The sequence below is a fragment of the Clupea harengus genome, chromosome 24 (assembly GCF_900700415.2).
Source record: "Clupea harengus chromosome 24, Ch_v2.0.2, whole genome shotgun sequence".
NCBI lineage: Eukaryota > Metazoa > Chordata > Actinopteri > Clupeiformes > Clupeidae > Clupea > Clupea harengus.
This window is the reverse complement of record NC_045175.1, coordinates 6,672,767-6,687,850: the sequence shown is the minus strand read 5'-3', so window position 1 is coordinate 6,687,850 and position 15,084 is coordinate 6,672,767. Positions and strand designations below refer to the sequence as shown.

Below are 15,084 nucleotides of genomic sequence, written 5' to 3'. Positions count from 1 at the left end.
ATGACCCCAGCATCTATAAAGACATATAAAGACTTCAATGTGTGCTTAAAAGACGGATAATTAATGCATGGGGCTACTCTGAGAGTACAACGAGTGGCAAAGATATATATATATAATATATATATAATATATATATATAAAGGATTAATTAAACCTCCTCTTCTAGGACGGCTTCAACAGCTTTGCTCACATCCCCTCCTTTACTGTGACCTCCCTGACCTCCTTCACTTTGACCTCCCTGACCTCCTTCACTTTGACCTCCCTGCCATCCTTTCTGCTCCAGAGACATCTCAAAGGTCTCCCTCTCTGCGGGCGTCAGGCACTCCCCCGCCATCTTGTGCTCTCGTTTCTGATGGGCCCGTAGGCTCTGTATGTAGGCAAAACTCTCCCCGCATATGGCACAGCTGTAGGGTTTCTCTCCGGTGTGGACCCTCTGGTGTGGACCCTCTGGTGCATTTGGAGGGCCTCGACGTGACCAAAAGTCCTCTCACAGGCAGAGCCTGGTGGGGCTGTTCCCTGGAGTGACCAAGCTGATGTCCCTTAAGAGTCACCAACCGAAGAAAACTTTTACCGCACTCTCAACACCGATGCGGCTTCTCTCCCGTGTGCGTTTTTTGGTGGGCCACAAGATGCGAAGATGTCTTGAACGTTACGGCACAGACGTAACACAGATACAGCTTCTCTCCAGTATGGGTTTTCTTATGGACTCTGAGGTTTGAATTGGTTCTAAACCTCTTCTCACACAGCGAACACTGAGTAAGGCATTTCTCCCGTGTGAACAGCCACATGGCACTTGAGGGTGCATGAGCTAGAAACGTCTTTGAACAACGGTTGCAGGCAAATGGCTTTTCCCCTGTGTGTACTCTGACATGTATCCTGAGTTTTGACGTCGATATAAAGCACATGGAACAATGAGTGCACTGGTGGGGCTTCTCTTGCGAATGCCACATCTGGTGCGCTTTGAGGTTACCCAGGTTACTGAAAGAACTTTGAGGTTACCCAGGTTACTGAAAGAACTTTGAGGTTACCCAACTGAATGAATTTCCTCTCGCAGAGAGCGCAAGCAAAGCGCTTTCCTCCCTTGTGTATTCTCAGATGGATGAGTAAGTTTGATGGGGCTCTTACCACACTCGTCGCACACATGCGCGACCACCGTGGGCTTGCTCTGGTCCCGTGCTTGTGCTTCTTTAGCAGCGCGTGCGCTAACTTTGGAGTTGACGTCATCCTGCCTTCTGCGGCGCACTTGAAGGTTACTGGACTGGGTGAACGTCTTCCCGCACACGGTGCAGCTGTAAGGCCTCTCTCCGGTATGGATCCTGCGGTGAGCACGCAGACTGGCCACGCACTTTCAAGACCTTCCCGCAGTCGTCGCACTCGTGGCGGTCCCAGTTTGTGTCTGCAGTCGTCCAGCCTCACTGTTACTGTCTTCAGTGGGGGCTGCTGTGGTGACCTTTCAGTGTTACTGACGGAGCCTGAAGGGACAGTGGGATTGGGCTCTGATGTGCAGGTAAAAGTAAGGGTAGGTTGATCCATGCATTCCTACAAAACACGACTACATGAAATGTTGTTAAAAAGCCATCATTTCAAATTTCAAAATTCAAAATTAAGCATGAAGACAGACAAAGAAGAACAAGGACATACCAAAGTATCGGAGCTGCCCCTCACCTTTTGCGAGCTTACACGTATGCGCTTTCTTCCTCGTGACATCAGAGTCCTGAGTCAGCCATGGCGGTGACTTCTCTGTGTCATTACTGAGAGCGCCTGGGGACTCCGTGTGTTCATGTTCTGAGGTGCAAAGAGTCATCATGGATGGGAGGTCCACAATAACCTAAAAATGAGAACGATGAACTGTTGCATTAATGTTGAACTAATGCGTGAACACATGAAATGGGGACAAGGTGAGGAGAACAGAGCTGCCTGTACTGATGTCTTGACTTCATCATTAGCTTGGCTGGGCTGACATGGCTGGGAGCTCTGGTGTTGTACATGCGGGTACTTTCTGTGCAGATTAAAGGCCAAAATCAACATTATTGGGATTTATGGGGTTATGACAAATGAAAAAAAAATACAGTTTGGTATCAGTGAAAACAGCTCATACCTTCTAAGAAGATCCAGGTGTTTCTGCAGAGCACGGACTTCATCCCTTAGGACGCCGATAGTCTGTGGGGAGGACAGATTCAAAATCAGCCTTCTGGAAAATGTGAAACTACCTACTAGCTACAACATTTGTAAGTAGCCTACAGTTCTTTCACATACCTTGTTGGCCTCTGTGAGTTAATTCCCTTTCTCCTCAAGTCTCCTCTGGAGATCTTGGACTTGCGACTTTAGCAGCTGGGTGGATTCAGCCCGATCACTCAGCACCCTCTTGGTGCCAACTTCCCTCTCCTCTAACTCCAACTCTAAAGCCTACAGGGAACAACAACAAAAAAGTCGCCACACTGAAATGTACGCATAATCTGATCAAAAATACAGCTTTTGAATCAACAAGGCTTCCCAAGGAGTGCTGACAGAACCTAAAACCAAATAGAAACATATACATATTTACCTTACTACTTACTGTACGATTCAACCTACTGAATGAGTAAAACATAGACCATTTAGTAGGGTGACCAGATTTGAGTTTGTGAAAGAGAGGACACTCTGTCGCCGAGTTTTTGGACATCTTTTTCACATGCAGATGACCCCGCCCTCTCCCCCGCGATGACGTTTTGACATCTTTTTCACATGCAGATGTCATGTACTATTGTAAACGATGCAACAAGTGGAGGCGGGAAGGTGCTCAGTGTTGCCAGATTAGAAATAGCGTATAGTATCAAAGGCTCAAAATGATCTTTATTTGGAGGATAATTATCATATCTGGCAACACTGGAAAGGCGGTCGACCAATGACAGTTCTCCCTACAGTCAGAGCTCGCGCAAGACCCTTCCGTGATCAAAACCCTTTCCAAAACTTGTAAGGGGGTAATAACTAGTTTGTGAAAGACCCAGAGAAACACAAATATCCGACGAGGCAAAATCCCGGACGTTTTTAGTATTCCTGCCGGACGCATTTTTTAGGTCTCGAAAAGAGGGGTAAAAGAGGACGTCTGGTCACCCTACATTTAAGAAGTTCAAAAATGCAAGCTGGGCGGTGGCAAGCTAAGCATAGTAACGTAAACCTTCGTGACAAGTCTACTTGTCTAAAATTAGTTGGGGAGAAACATACAGCAGTCATAATGAAGTTTATCCCGCTGGTCAGTGTAGCCTACAAAGCAAAATCCTTTTTAGGAAGTTATGACAACGCTCGTTATCGACTTCAACAACGGTATCACAACTCATACCAGTCCACTGTGTGATGTATACATGTCACTCAACATTTATGTGTAATTTCACGAGACTGGAAGCAGAATTGTCATTTTGAGATAGCTACTCGCACTGCAAATTGACTACTGCTGTAGATGTGACATCACGAGTGAATTCACTGCTTCTTCACCCACAGCCTTAGGTAGAAACACATTCACGTAGCGCCACCAAACGAATAGGAATGGTCTACTCTAACTGTGGAAATGGTTAAATCTGCTGAAACTTAACACGTTTACGTCACAGGTTTTACACGCAGTTAACCTTGCAGTTAACCAATACACAATTATGGCTTGCACAGGTTCCACTAGTGATGGCGTACATTTTGAAAACCCGGTACATTGAGCCCATCGTTGAACTGGGTTATTACACTGAGCCGGTCGAATCGGGTGGCAACAACAAATAAATCGGATCTTTGTCAAATGTATAATGTTCAATCGTCTATCCCAGTATTGCGTACATGTATAGGCCTGCACTATTACTAACGAGGCGTCTTCTTCCGAGTAATTAATTGCGATTGAAATGGTGAAAGTTTTTCACTAGCGCCCTGACGTTAGGAGCAGGTTGTACTTGATATATATTTTTTGTGGTGTAAAATTGTCGAGATTTATGATGCATCATCATCTCTAAATTTGATCTTCTCTAAACGTATAAACTATCAGGTAAACATAACACGTAACATATAATCTTAAACTTATTTGTTCTCATCTCAATTTGCAATAGTCTCTTGCTCAAATCCAAGCGGTCCTACTCATTGTCCTGAGTGTGTTAAAGCAGCAATAAGTAGTTCTGTTCCTAAACTAGCAATATAACTACCTAAAAGGCATGCAAAAACCTTGCAAACACCACCAACAACCCATTTGGCACTGATAGAAGCTTGCCAACACACTAACCGGTGTCTTTTGGCAGTATAGCTGGCAATGTCATGCTGTGTGAGCTTTTTCTTCCATTTTTGCCGGGTGTTCCAGCCCGGAACCCAGAACTACATAGTGCATATCCTGGATGGCTATGGGAAAGACAGAGGTGTCTATCTGTCCTTCACATGACCATATGCTATCAAAATGATGGTACCTAAACCATTAGTCTATAAAACCATACCTCAAAAAGTGTCAAATTGTTGCATAGTGTTGCTTTAAATAAGTAGTACATTTTCCAGTCTTCAGCCATGTTCATATATAGGCCTACTTTGGTAACAACATGTTTCCTGAGCATGCAGTCTATGTTTACATATTGACGCAAACACTTGCAGCTGTCAATAAAGCTGATTCATTTCACAATTTGAAAATCTCATTTAAAAACACATCACAGGCAAACTACAGGACTTTAAGTTACCACTATACAATAAATTGGTGTATTTTTCCCTCTCTTTGAGCAAATTCCACATACATGTACACATGCTATAGCAAAATGTCTTTACATTATTACAATTTTTATCATTGTAATGGATGAATCTTAACATGGTAAAGTCTGCAAATAACACAACCTCATGTTACACTTTCTCTGAATAAACACATTAATAATAACAATAATAATAATAGTAATACACTTCTTGAAGCTGTTACTGTCCAACATCCTCTTGTTGAGGAACGGCACTGTCCGGGGAACACTCCTCTCCATTTTCAAACACGTCCATGTGTCTCTACGTCCTGTGGCGTTTCGAAACTCTCTGCGTACGGTGAGCACTGGTCGTCGCCTTCCACAGTTTGCGGCGGGTGTTTCTTGCGTGACTTAAGACGAACATCGACCAAAGGGTTCCCATCTTCGTGTTTTCTCTGGTGCACTGCCCGAGCACTTGCTTGAGTGAACGCCTTGCCACAAACACTGCAGCTGTAGCGCTTTTCTCCGGTGTGTATCCTCTTGTGAATGCTGATGTAGGCTTGACTTGAAAACACCTTCCCACACAGGTCACATTTATTAGATTTGACTTGACCAGACTTTCTCTTGTCTTTCTCTTGTCCCTTTGTATGTGTTCTCTGATGCAGTTTGAGGTGATTTAATTGAGAATAGGCCTTATTGCACTGATCGCAGGAATGAGATTCACTTTGGGTAGGCTTTTTCTTGTCTTTGCGTCCAGATTCACGGCGGCTTTTGATGACCAGCTTCTTTCTGTGCGTCCTCTCGTGCAGTTTAAGGTGATTTAGTTGAGAAAATGTCTTACTGCACTGGTTGCAAGAATAGTTTCTTGTGGTTGATGCCGTCTGGTCTTTGTGCGTTTGTTTCCCAGATAAAGAAGGACTGCCTCCTTCTTTAGCACAGGACTTGATGCGTTTACCTGGAACACATTCAAAAGGTGAAGATGTTTGTTATTTGCTTTGACACAGCTTATAATAGAAGTCACTCATTGGCCAATGGCTGACACTCTTTTGATTTAACAAAAACAAAACTAACAACCAATCAGTGAGGCACCACAAGCTACCATTCATACTTACTGTCAGGGACGTAATCGCCATCTCTTCCATCTCCATCATCATCATCGTCGTCTTCATCGTCGTCTTCACTGTCATCGACATCATGATGTACCGGTTCTTGCACAATGAAGACTCCGTTAGGTCCCAGTTTGTGTCTGCAGTCCTCCAGCGTCACTGTTACCGTCTTCAGTGGGGGCTGCTGTGGTGACCTTTCAGTGTTACTGACGGAGCCTGACGGGCCGGTGGGGCTGGCTTCAGAGGAGCAGGAAAGTAAGCGGGTGCTTTGGTCCACACACTCCTACAGTGAGAAAGGGTGGTAGGTGGATGTTGCAGCATGACCACAGTAAAGAGAACCATATCAAATCTGACCAGAAAATGATAATGTACAATGTTCCCTTTGTTTCCGTAGTTAGACAGACTATGGGTGCATTCCAAACAGAAGGTTGCTGCCTTGTTGCCTCGTTGCCGTAATAGACAAGGTGCCTCACAAGACATGACTTTGAGTGAAGGCATCTTCTAAAAAACGTTGGTTTTTCGAACAGCCGTTGATGCCTTGCTGTCCTGTTAGACACCCTACTGAAACAGCATTGTAGCCTGTTTCGAACGCACCCTATGTATGAGCCATATCTATTCTGTTCTGTTCTAACATTAGTATTTATAATTCGCCATTTATACCTCAGAGTACAATACTTTCACCTGTTCTGTGTTTATCAGACAAAGGAGCAGAAGCCTGATAAAAAAAAAAATATGAATTTGCCCAAACATTGTTCTTAATCAACATTTAAAAAAAAAAAAGAAATCTGAATTGAAAGATAAACAAAGACGTACCCCAGTCCTCACTTCACTGTTAGTACTTGCTGGCTGATGTTTGGGCTAGTTCTATGACATTCTGACCCGTGGGTGACCTCACGTGCAAGAGGCTAATAGCATACGCGTTTACATACTCACGAATGCAGTAAAACAATGATAAGAGAGGAAGGGGTACCATGGCCCCAGTTTCAGTGTTGGATCGGAGGACACAGGGAGATCTTGGGGCTTGTGGGCTCTGGACAATGGCCTGGTGCTTTCTGTGTAAAGTGAACAGCAAGCAGAGCTTAAAGGGATGTCATTACAAAAAAAGAAAAAAAACAACACTAGCATTCACTGTAATAAACAGGTAATACATTTTACTTTTGCCTGTGCCTTGGGTGCACGGCTTGGTAAAAATACACTATCAATAAAGGGTTCATTTGACTGTCATAATAACATGCTTGTCTTTCAGTTCCTACCTTTTCCTCAGAATCCAGCTGCTCCTGCAGTGACTGAACCTTATTCCTTACAGCTCTGATAGTCTATTGGAGAACACACAAACACATGATAAACATCTCTCTCTCTCACACACACACACACACACACACACTTGTTTCAACCACTGATTCAGTGTAAAAGGGTAACACACTTTTCTTGAGACTGGACACGAATACCTCCTGGGCCTGTGAGATTGTTCTCCTTCTCCTACAGTCTCTTCTGAAGGTCTTTCACTTGTAACCTGATGAACTGGCTGGACTCGATCTGGTCACTTAGTGCCTGGATGGACTCAGCCTCCCCCTCCTGCATCGCCTGCAATAGGACCTGGGATGCAGAGTTTCAAGCCTTGCACTAAAACAGACAAACAAAAACAGACAGACAAAATATGATACACATTGGCTCACTTGTCTCTCAAAGGCATCTTAAGAACAGACAGTGTGTAATGACAGAGGAGTTGATGGTTCTTTTCAATACAAGTTAATTTACGGTGACTAAAAATATGTAATTGTAGCTACATGTTACTGGAAAAGTGTTCTGCAGCATCAACCGGTTTAATGGCAGCAGTAATTGATTCCAGTCCCCGGGTAAGCTTATTACTTAGCAATGTTATTTGTATGTGGACTTTTTAGTCGTTTTGGAGTATTTGCATTTGTGGTCCTTAGGAAGCAGTACAGATTTGGGTAGGAAATCCGGTAGGTAATTCTGCTTTATGGCCTCACCACTTACCTCTGTGCAGTCAAGGCCCGGGAACAAAATTACTGTGCTTCTCCGACACGTCTCTGCTCTGGAGACAGTCGAGGCTACAGTGCGCAGACACGGTGAAAGTGGAAAGATCAAACTATAGAATTTTTTCGTAATTTAATGGGCAAATAAATGATCAATGCGATTAAAAATCAAACGTTACAGAAATATCGTGCCAACCCACTCGGCCGAAACAACCATTCGGCTGGCGAGTCTAGACACTAAATTAAGCAAGTTATGCTAGTTTGTGGACAGCCAGAGCATTTTTTATATACGCAGACGGATTCTGTGCGAGCTTATCGATGGAAAGCCATCACAACACACATGAAGTTCTTTCTTTAGTAGGCTAACTTACCACATCCGGGTAAGCGTTCTGTCGAATGCGGCAAGCAGCCAGTATTGATATCAATACGAATGTCAATCCACTGTCCAGGCTACATATTTCACTTCCAAAATACCAAAAATGATACAGCCTCTTGTTCAGTGTTGCCAGAGAGAAAAATGTTTGGTCACGCCTTAGATTTTATTCATTGTTTGTGACCATGTGACTGGTATAGTGAACATATTTCGTTGGTAGCACCACTAGACGGCTCGGAGGAGGTTTTACTTGATGACATGAGGGAGTTTCTTTGATCTGTAAGCAATCAGTGGCTTTCCAATAACACGATTCCTGTAAGGAGAAGCAACCTTTTAATTTGTGCCCGTCATACGGTCTTTTAAAGGTTTGGAGTGTCCAGATTCCATATGTCGACTGAAGTGCAGTTAATTGCATACAATATGTTCAGTGTACAGAACAAAAAAAAATATCAACCTGGTCTGATTTAGTTACACTACATCTGTACTTGAAGTATCAGGAGTGTAATGGTGACAGCACACCATTTTTTATCCAGTGAGTTATTACTGTTCATCCCATTAATCTTTCATCCACACACACAAATTCACTCCTATATATATCCTCACAGTCAGAAACAAAATATTACAAAAAAACAAACAAGCAATGGGTTTTTAGCTAATTTCCACACTCTCTCCTGTATACATAAACACAATGTTTGGCAACCACGTGATGATTAGACGCATAGGCAGATTCTGACAACTGAAGTTGTAATTTTGACTTTGGTCTTACTGAAATCAGTTGTTTCATTAGTCCTCTGCTTGGTTGAACAAGTTCATTCCTTGCTCTATAGATGGAACTGGGCAGCAGAAATCAACGGTGACATGAAGAAAATACACCAAAGCACCTCCAGCAGTAAATCAGTTTGTGACTATATACCTACTCAAAGCAGAAAGTCACAATCAGTTTGTGACTATATTCATACACAATAGCAGAAAGTCACAATCAGTGTGTGACTATATCCCTACTCAAAGCAGTAAGTCACAATCAGTGTGTGACTATATCCCTACTCAAAGCAGTAAGTCACAATCAGTTTGTGACTATATACCTACTCAAAGCAGTAAGTCACAATCAGTTTGTGACTATATTCATACACAATAGCAGAAAGTCACAATCAGTGTGTGACTATATCCCTACTCAAAGCAGTAAGTCACAATCAGTGTGTGACTATATCCCTACTCAAAGCAGTAAGTCACAATCAGTTTGTGACTATATCCCTACTCAAAGCAGTAAGTCCCAATCAGTTTGTGACTATACATAATAGCAGTAAGTCCCAATCAGTTTGTGACTATATTCATACACAATAGCAGAAAGTCCCAATCAGTTTGTGACTATATTCATACACAATAGCAGAAAGTCACAATCAGTTTGTGACTATATACATACATAATAGCAGAAAGTCACAATCAGTTTGTGACTATATATACATACCGGTACTCAAAGATCTAAGTCACTCTCAGTTTGTGACTATTTGCCTACTGTGCCCAGACCCTATTCCCTCATGCAATTCACAAATAACTCACTCTACCTCTGCCTTTCTGAACAAAACATACATGTTTATTTAGTTTCATTCAATCTCGTTATGAATTTACGGACACTTTGGTATTCAGGCCAGTTTCCTCCCAATATTGCTTGCTCTTAATAATAATCTGAAATTACTCACAGCAGTCCACTGGTATATATTATATTTCTACTTCACGGCTTTCAGTGAGTGTTTGCAAATCAACAGCGCCGCTGTCACAAAATTGTTGCACACTTGCATCAAAAAGCTCTTGTGCAAAAGCAAAACAAAACAATAAAACCAACATATATTTCCTCACAAATGTCCACATTATCTTAAATTTCAAACAGTTGCCTGTTTCTTATGGCAGTGTATTAAGGCTTTAGCATGGTAAAGTTACATAGTCAAGAGTCAACCACCTCATTTAATGCTATCTCAGGAAAAATTAACTCGCATCCTAAACCTCTTACTGTTTAACGTCATCTGCTGGTGTTCAAAAGAACACAGCTCAGCAAACACTAGTCTCAGTCTTGAATACATACATGTGTTTCTGTGTCCAGTGTGCTTGTTTCTAGTGTGGAGGTGGTATGGTCATGGGACTGAAGCTGTCCCCATAGATGGTGAGGTGGTAGGAGCCTCCAATCTCCAGTGGGGTCCCTCTGAGGGCTCCAGAGCAAAGGTGTGGTCTCTCCCCTGTGGATCTTCCAGTTGGGCCACAACGCAGAGCTTCTTCCACAGTCAAAACACATAAGTTTACACTTATAATTATACTCTATTGTGTGTCTTCCTGTGGGATTAAAGCACTGAGTGAGTCTTTTAAAGGCTTGCACCAGTACTGGTTGAGGGAATGCTCCTCTCCCCTGTGTTGTCGCTCGTGAGCTTAAAGGCTATCTATCTCGTCTTGTCGTCTTCTCCTCTTCTCCCCCCCCCCCCCCCCCCCCCCCCCCCCCCGAGGATCTTTTGGTGCATCTTGAGAGTACAGGCAGCGAACGTCTCGGAACACCGAGCGCAGCTCTATGGCGGTTCTCCTGTATACCTCCTTCCGGGATTTCTGGCTCCTGGTGCGATCTAACCTGGACTTTCCTGTGTGAGCCGCCTCAGGTGCTGTCACAGCCCAGGTACAGGTTCAGAGCCTTCCTCCTGGATGGCTTCTTTCATGATTTCTGGCTCCTCATCGGACACCGCGAGCACTGATGTGGCTTTTCCTGAGCGTGCCGCCTCAGGTGCTGTTGGAGTTTACCGAACAGACTGAGCTTACGGACATCCTCGCAGCCGGTGCAAGTAAAGGGCCTTTCCTGGAACAGACACGGGAAACACCTACCACACTCGCTGCACGTGTTGGTCTTGCCCTTGTGTCTTCTCTGGCGTGCATAGAGGTTACTTGACTTTAACAAAGTCTCGTCATGAGCAGTGCAAGCACATAGGTGTTCTCTGGTGTGTAATCTCTGGCGAACTTTGTGAGAGACACTACTTGAAAAAACGCTCCCAAATGTTCTGCACTGCGGAGACGAAGTCCTTTTCTTCTCTTGTGCTTGTCCCTCGTTTGAACTGGCAATTTTGAGGGGTAACATTCTACCGTGCGTTCTCTGGTGCAGCTTGAGGTAGTTTTTCTGAGGAAAAGTTTTACTGCATTGATCACAGGGATAAGTCATTTCTCTGATGGACATTCTTGCATCTTTAACATGATTTGAAGATTGAGTAGGCCTTCTATGCATTCTCTGGTGCAGTTTAAGGTAGTTTTTCTGAGGAAAAGTCTTACTGCATTGATCACAGTCATAGGACACTTTTTGGAGGATATTTTGTTCATCTTTAACATACTGGTGAGATTCAATGGGTCTTTCATGTGCTCTCTGGTGTATTTTAAGATGGTTTGACTGAGAAAAAGTCTTGCCACATTGATTGCAGGAGTATGACAATTCATGGGTCTGTCCCTTGCTGTGTGATTGTCGCCCAGAGTGACGCAAATATTTAAAAGGGGAAACATCATGCATTTTCAGGTGCAGATTAAGGAGGATTGATTGCGAAAACGTCCTACGACACTGACTGCAGGAATAATGTCCGTTCGTCCATTCTTCTCGTGTTCGCACCTCAGATGGAAGAGAATCTTCCGTCTGGGAGAAGAAGGTTTCATCTAAGAGGTGTGAGAAAAACGGAAATATTTGACAAAAATAGACAACGTTAAGATCTCCATTGCTTTAAATGTTTGCTGTTCTGTAGTTAAAGTGCTGCTAAAATAACACAATTATTGAATTTCAAATCAGCAGCTTCTGAAGAATACAACTACAGCCTATATTTGACTCTTTTACTTACTTTCACGGTTTAAATGACTACCTATATCACGTCCATCGTCTTCCCCAGCATCGTTTTTCCTTTCGAGTAATTTGAAGACTCCATCTGGTCTCAGTGTGTGTCTGCAGTCCTCCAAACTCACAGTTAAGGTCAAATGCTGTGGTGACTTTTCAGCACTACGGACGGAGCATGACAGGCCGGTGGGGTTGGTGGCAGAGGTGCCGTAAAGGAAAACAGTGGGTTGGTCGACAGGAACCTAAAAAGAAAGCATGAAGGGGGTGTCATAGCATGTCCCCTATAAAGACAACCAAATCACATTTGTATAGAAGTGGATGTGAGATGCATTTTTTTTAACAGTATTAGATGGATACTCAATTAATCCTGAGGGAAATTTAGGAATGCAACATTGCACATTGTTACATTACATAACTACGTTATGTGTTACAGTATGACATTTGTGTTTGTCTCTTTTTTAACTAGGATGAAGAAAGATTTCAAATGTAAAGAATAACATGTTGCCATTGTAAAGGTAATGGTAAAGGACTGGTATATAGCAGATACTTTTATCCAAAGCGACAACCGCGCCTCATTGTCCTATTCAAAGCATCTGTTTAATGTATACAACATTTGGACCCATTTGACAAGGCATAAGATGTGTTAAGATGAAGGAAAGGGTCAATGCACTGCACTTAATCTCTAACACATCTCTGACACATCCTGACCCCTTCCCAACCCCTCTGTGATGTCACTGCAGGATTGATCTGTGGGACTGGGCCCTGAGTCACATCCCTGGAAAAGGGCATATGGTTTACTAATAACATACACATAAATTAAGTAAAACATTGATAATAGAGGAAGGGTCACCAAGGAGTTGGCTTCACTGTTGGCTCGGACATAGCAGGATCTTAAAAGTCGCTGTTCCTGGTGCATCCTGTAGAAAGAATGAAGCTCACAGTGAAGTTAACAGAAAAAAAGACATCAGCTATCACAATGAAAAATTAAATATCTGTTTCTATGTGTGCCAATTGGTTGTGTTTGTATGACTAGTTGTAGTATTTAAGTCCTTCTGACAAAGATATTTACACACAAAAAAGCCTATACCGACCACCTACACCATGGGTCGGCAACAGGCGGCCCACGGGCCAGTTTTTTTGGCCCGTCATATTATTCCGATCGTGGCAACGTTTTTTTTTTCGGTTGACAGGCTCACGAATTAGGCAAGCTGATGCTAAACAGAAATGAGAGAGAACACCAGGGAACCATGATTTGCATTCTTAATTTCATCACTCGTCTTTAACTGAACTTCAGCCCGACAGAAGTGTTGCAACAAGATTATTGCGTCAGAGCTAAATAAAAAAAACATAGGTTTATGTTTGGCAAACCGCGACAACTTCGCTGCATATGAGACACATGGGCTTTCCATTAGTGAAACAGGGTAAGATGAATGCAAAATTGTCTTTCCATTCCCCTTTATAGGCTGTGTTTTGGTTGTCAACTTTCCTCTTCAGACTTCGTTTCCAGCTAATTCTTTGCTAACTTCTCTCTGCACGCTATTTTCCCCAAACAATAAACATTGTTACATTGTAAGGAGGTGCGTCAACCAACTATTTCGAAATAAAAGTAGCCTAAGATAGACTCCAAGTAGTAGCCTATCATTGCTATTATTCACAATAGGCAAGGCTATATTGACAGAGGGGGCTAAGATAGAGTTCATTCAAATAATGAGATTATTCAAACAGACCACCAATGGGCTCATTCACATGGTTTATTATCATTTATTTTTAGTAGACCTATCCATTCTCCATGTAGGCCTAGTTGTTGCGAGGTCACATAAGGGGCACCTATCGCAGTGTCTAAATAGGCAGCAACCCAGACTCCGGCCCGCCACCTAGTGGCGAGGAAAAATACTGGCCCGCGGCCCAAGTTACTTCCCTGACCTACACCAATGCAAGTCTAGAGAATGAACCCACTAACACTTGCACTGGAATTATACAGAAAGGTTCAGCAAATGCAGTTTAATCTATCAGTCATCTATCACAGAAAAACAGATGTATAACACAAGCGAAAACACACATTCTTAAATCAGAGTGGTTTTCTATACTAAATAACATGCTTCTCTTGTAGTTCATACCCTTTCTTAAAATCCAGCTGCTCCTGCAGTGACTGGACCTTATCTCTTAGAGCTCTGATGGTCTGTTGGAGAACACACAAACACATGATAAAGATCTGCTAGAAAGATGAACGTGACTGAGATTTGGTTTACGTTCACCAATACCTCGTGGGCCGCTGTGAGTTTGTTCTCCTTCTCCTCTAGTCTCCTCTCAAGGTCTTCCAGGTGTAACCTGAGGAGCAGATTGGACTCGATCTGGCCACTCAGCATCGGTTTAGAGTCCGCTTTCCACTCCCGTTGCTCCAACATCACGTTCTGCCACGTACACTTACGGTCATCGCAATCACAAAAATGAAAATGGACAATTCAAACTAATATAATAGGCTAAGTAAATATAATTACACAGTATAATTTGGACACCAGTGTCGAAATGTCGCCAGTGTCGAAATGTCGACGAAAACACTTCATATATTCATTGTTTGTCAGCTTAGTATATTGTTAGTGTATTTTGCAAATACACAAGCTAGGTTATCTGGTTCTGAGAGTTAGGCTATATGGGGAAATTCAAGATTAATATAGGCCTAAACTATAGTTTATGTCAGCCGGCCGGGTAAAAAAGCTACCGGGTCCTTTTTTTAATGGTGAACTTACGGTGTCCATGATCAACTCATGTGGTCAACAGCGATATTAATGCTAGTGCTAATCGAGGGAGAGTCAATGCATTGCTCGGAACACATTTTACTTTCGAAACAACAACGAGGATGTGTACACTGAAACATTGGGCAAAGTCTCTGCCCAATGGCAGTGCCCATTGGTACACAAACATGAGAAGTGAATCGTAATCTTCTTCGAACTTTATTGCTTGTGGTAAATATGGCGAGCATACCTCTTTAGCGCTACCACATGGCAAGGAGTGTAACTGTAAAAACGTTCACATTGGATTGTTCATATGCTATCCGTGCATGACTGTCGCTACACGATGGTAGTCCTTTGGGGGATCGTAGTCCCTCACATTGCGC

General features: G+C 43.0%; 2 protein-coding genes and 1 long non-coding RNA gene across 3 annotated transcripts; all 3 read right to left on the bottom strand.

Annotated features, from left to right (window-relative positions):
* Positions 1 to 1,138: 1,138 nt before the first annotated feature.
* Positions 1,139 to 2,645, bottom strand: LOC116219227. The gene is made up of 4 exons (XR_004163127.2): positions 2,257 to 2,645; positions 2,099 to 2,160; positions 1,924 to 1,999; positions 1,139 to 1,828 (listed from the first exon to the last, which is right to left on the bottom strand). It is a non-coding gene; the product is annotated as an uncharacterized LOC116219227 (long non-coding RNA).
* Positions 2,646 to 4,588: 1,943 nt separating this feature from the next.
* Positions 4,589 to 7,342, bottom strand: LOC105896812 (zinc finger protein 500-like). The gene is made up of 4 exons (XM_031561772.2): positions 7,245 to 7,342; positions 6,695 to 6,839; positions 5,768 to 6,044; positions 4,589 to 5,610 (listed from the first exon to the last, which is right to left on the bottom strand). The coding sequence occupies exons 1-4, from the start codon at positions 7,340 to 7,342 to the stop codon at positions 4,958 to 4,960; spliced, it is 1,173 nt and encodes a 390-aa protein (XP_031417632.1). The 3' UTR covers positions 4,589 to 4,957.
* Positions 7,343 to 10,237: 2,895 nt separating this feature from the next.
* Positions 10,238 to 14,879, bottom strand: LOC105896827 (zinc finger protein 182-like). The gene is made up of 8 exons (XM_031561771.1): positions 14,717 to 14,879; positions 14,231 to 14,392; positions 14,087 to 14,148; positions 12,820 to 12,886; positions 11,977 to 12,211; positions 11,148 to 11,797; positions 10,907 to 10,961; positions 10,238 to 10,395 (listed from the first exon to the last, which is right to left on the bottom strand). Exons 1-8 carry the CDS (start codon positions 14,723 to 14,725, stop codon positions 10,238 to 10,240), a joined length of 1,398 nt encoding a protein of 465 aa, XP_031417631.1. The 5' UTR covers positions 14,726 to 14,879.
* Positions 14,880 to 15,084: the final 205 nt, after the last annotated feature.

Bases quoted from the DNA above. Each gene is read 5' to 3' on its own strand.
- LOC105896812 (XM_031561772.2), bottom strand. From the start codon at position 7,342: ATGCAGGAGGGGGAGGCTGAGTCCATCCAGGCACTAAGTGACCAGATC. The intron at 6,045-6,694 runs GTGAGTATGTAA...TTCTCACTGTAG, and splicing joins ATCATTGTTTTACTGCATTC to GAGTGTGTGGACCAAAGCAC. The intron at 5,611-5,767 runs GTAAGTATGAAT...AATGTGTTCCAG, and splicing joins TGGCGATTACGTCCCTGACA to GTAAACGCATCAAGTCCTGT.
- LOC105896827 (XM_031561771.1), bottom strand. The intron at 14,149-14,230 runs GTATTGGTGAAC...GTTCTCCAACAG, and splicing joins AACTCACAGCGGCCCACGAG to ACCATCAGAGCTCTAAGAGA. The intron at 12,212-12,819 runs GTGACCCTTCCT...CTTTCTTTTTAG, and splicing joins ACAGTGAAGCCAACTCCTTG to GTTCCTGTCGACCAACCCAC.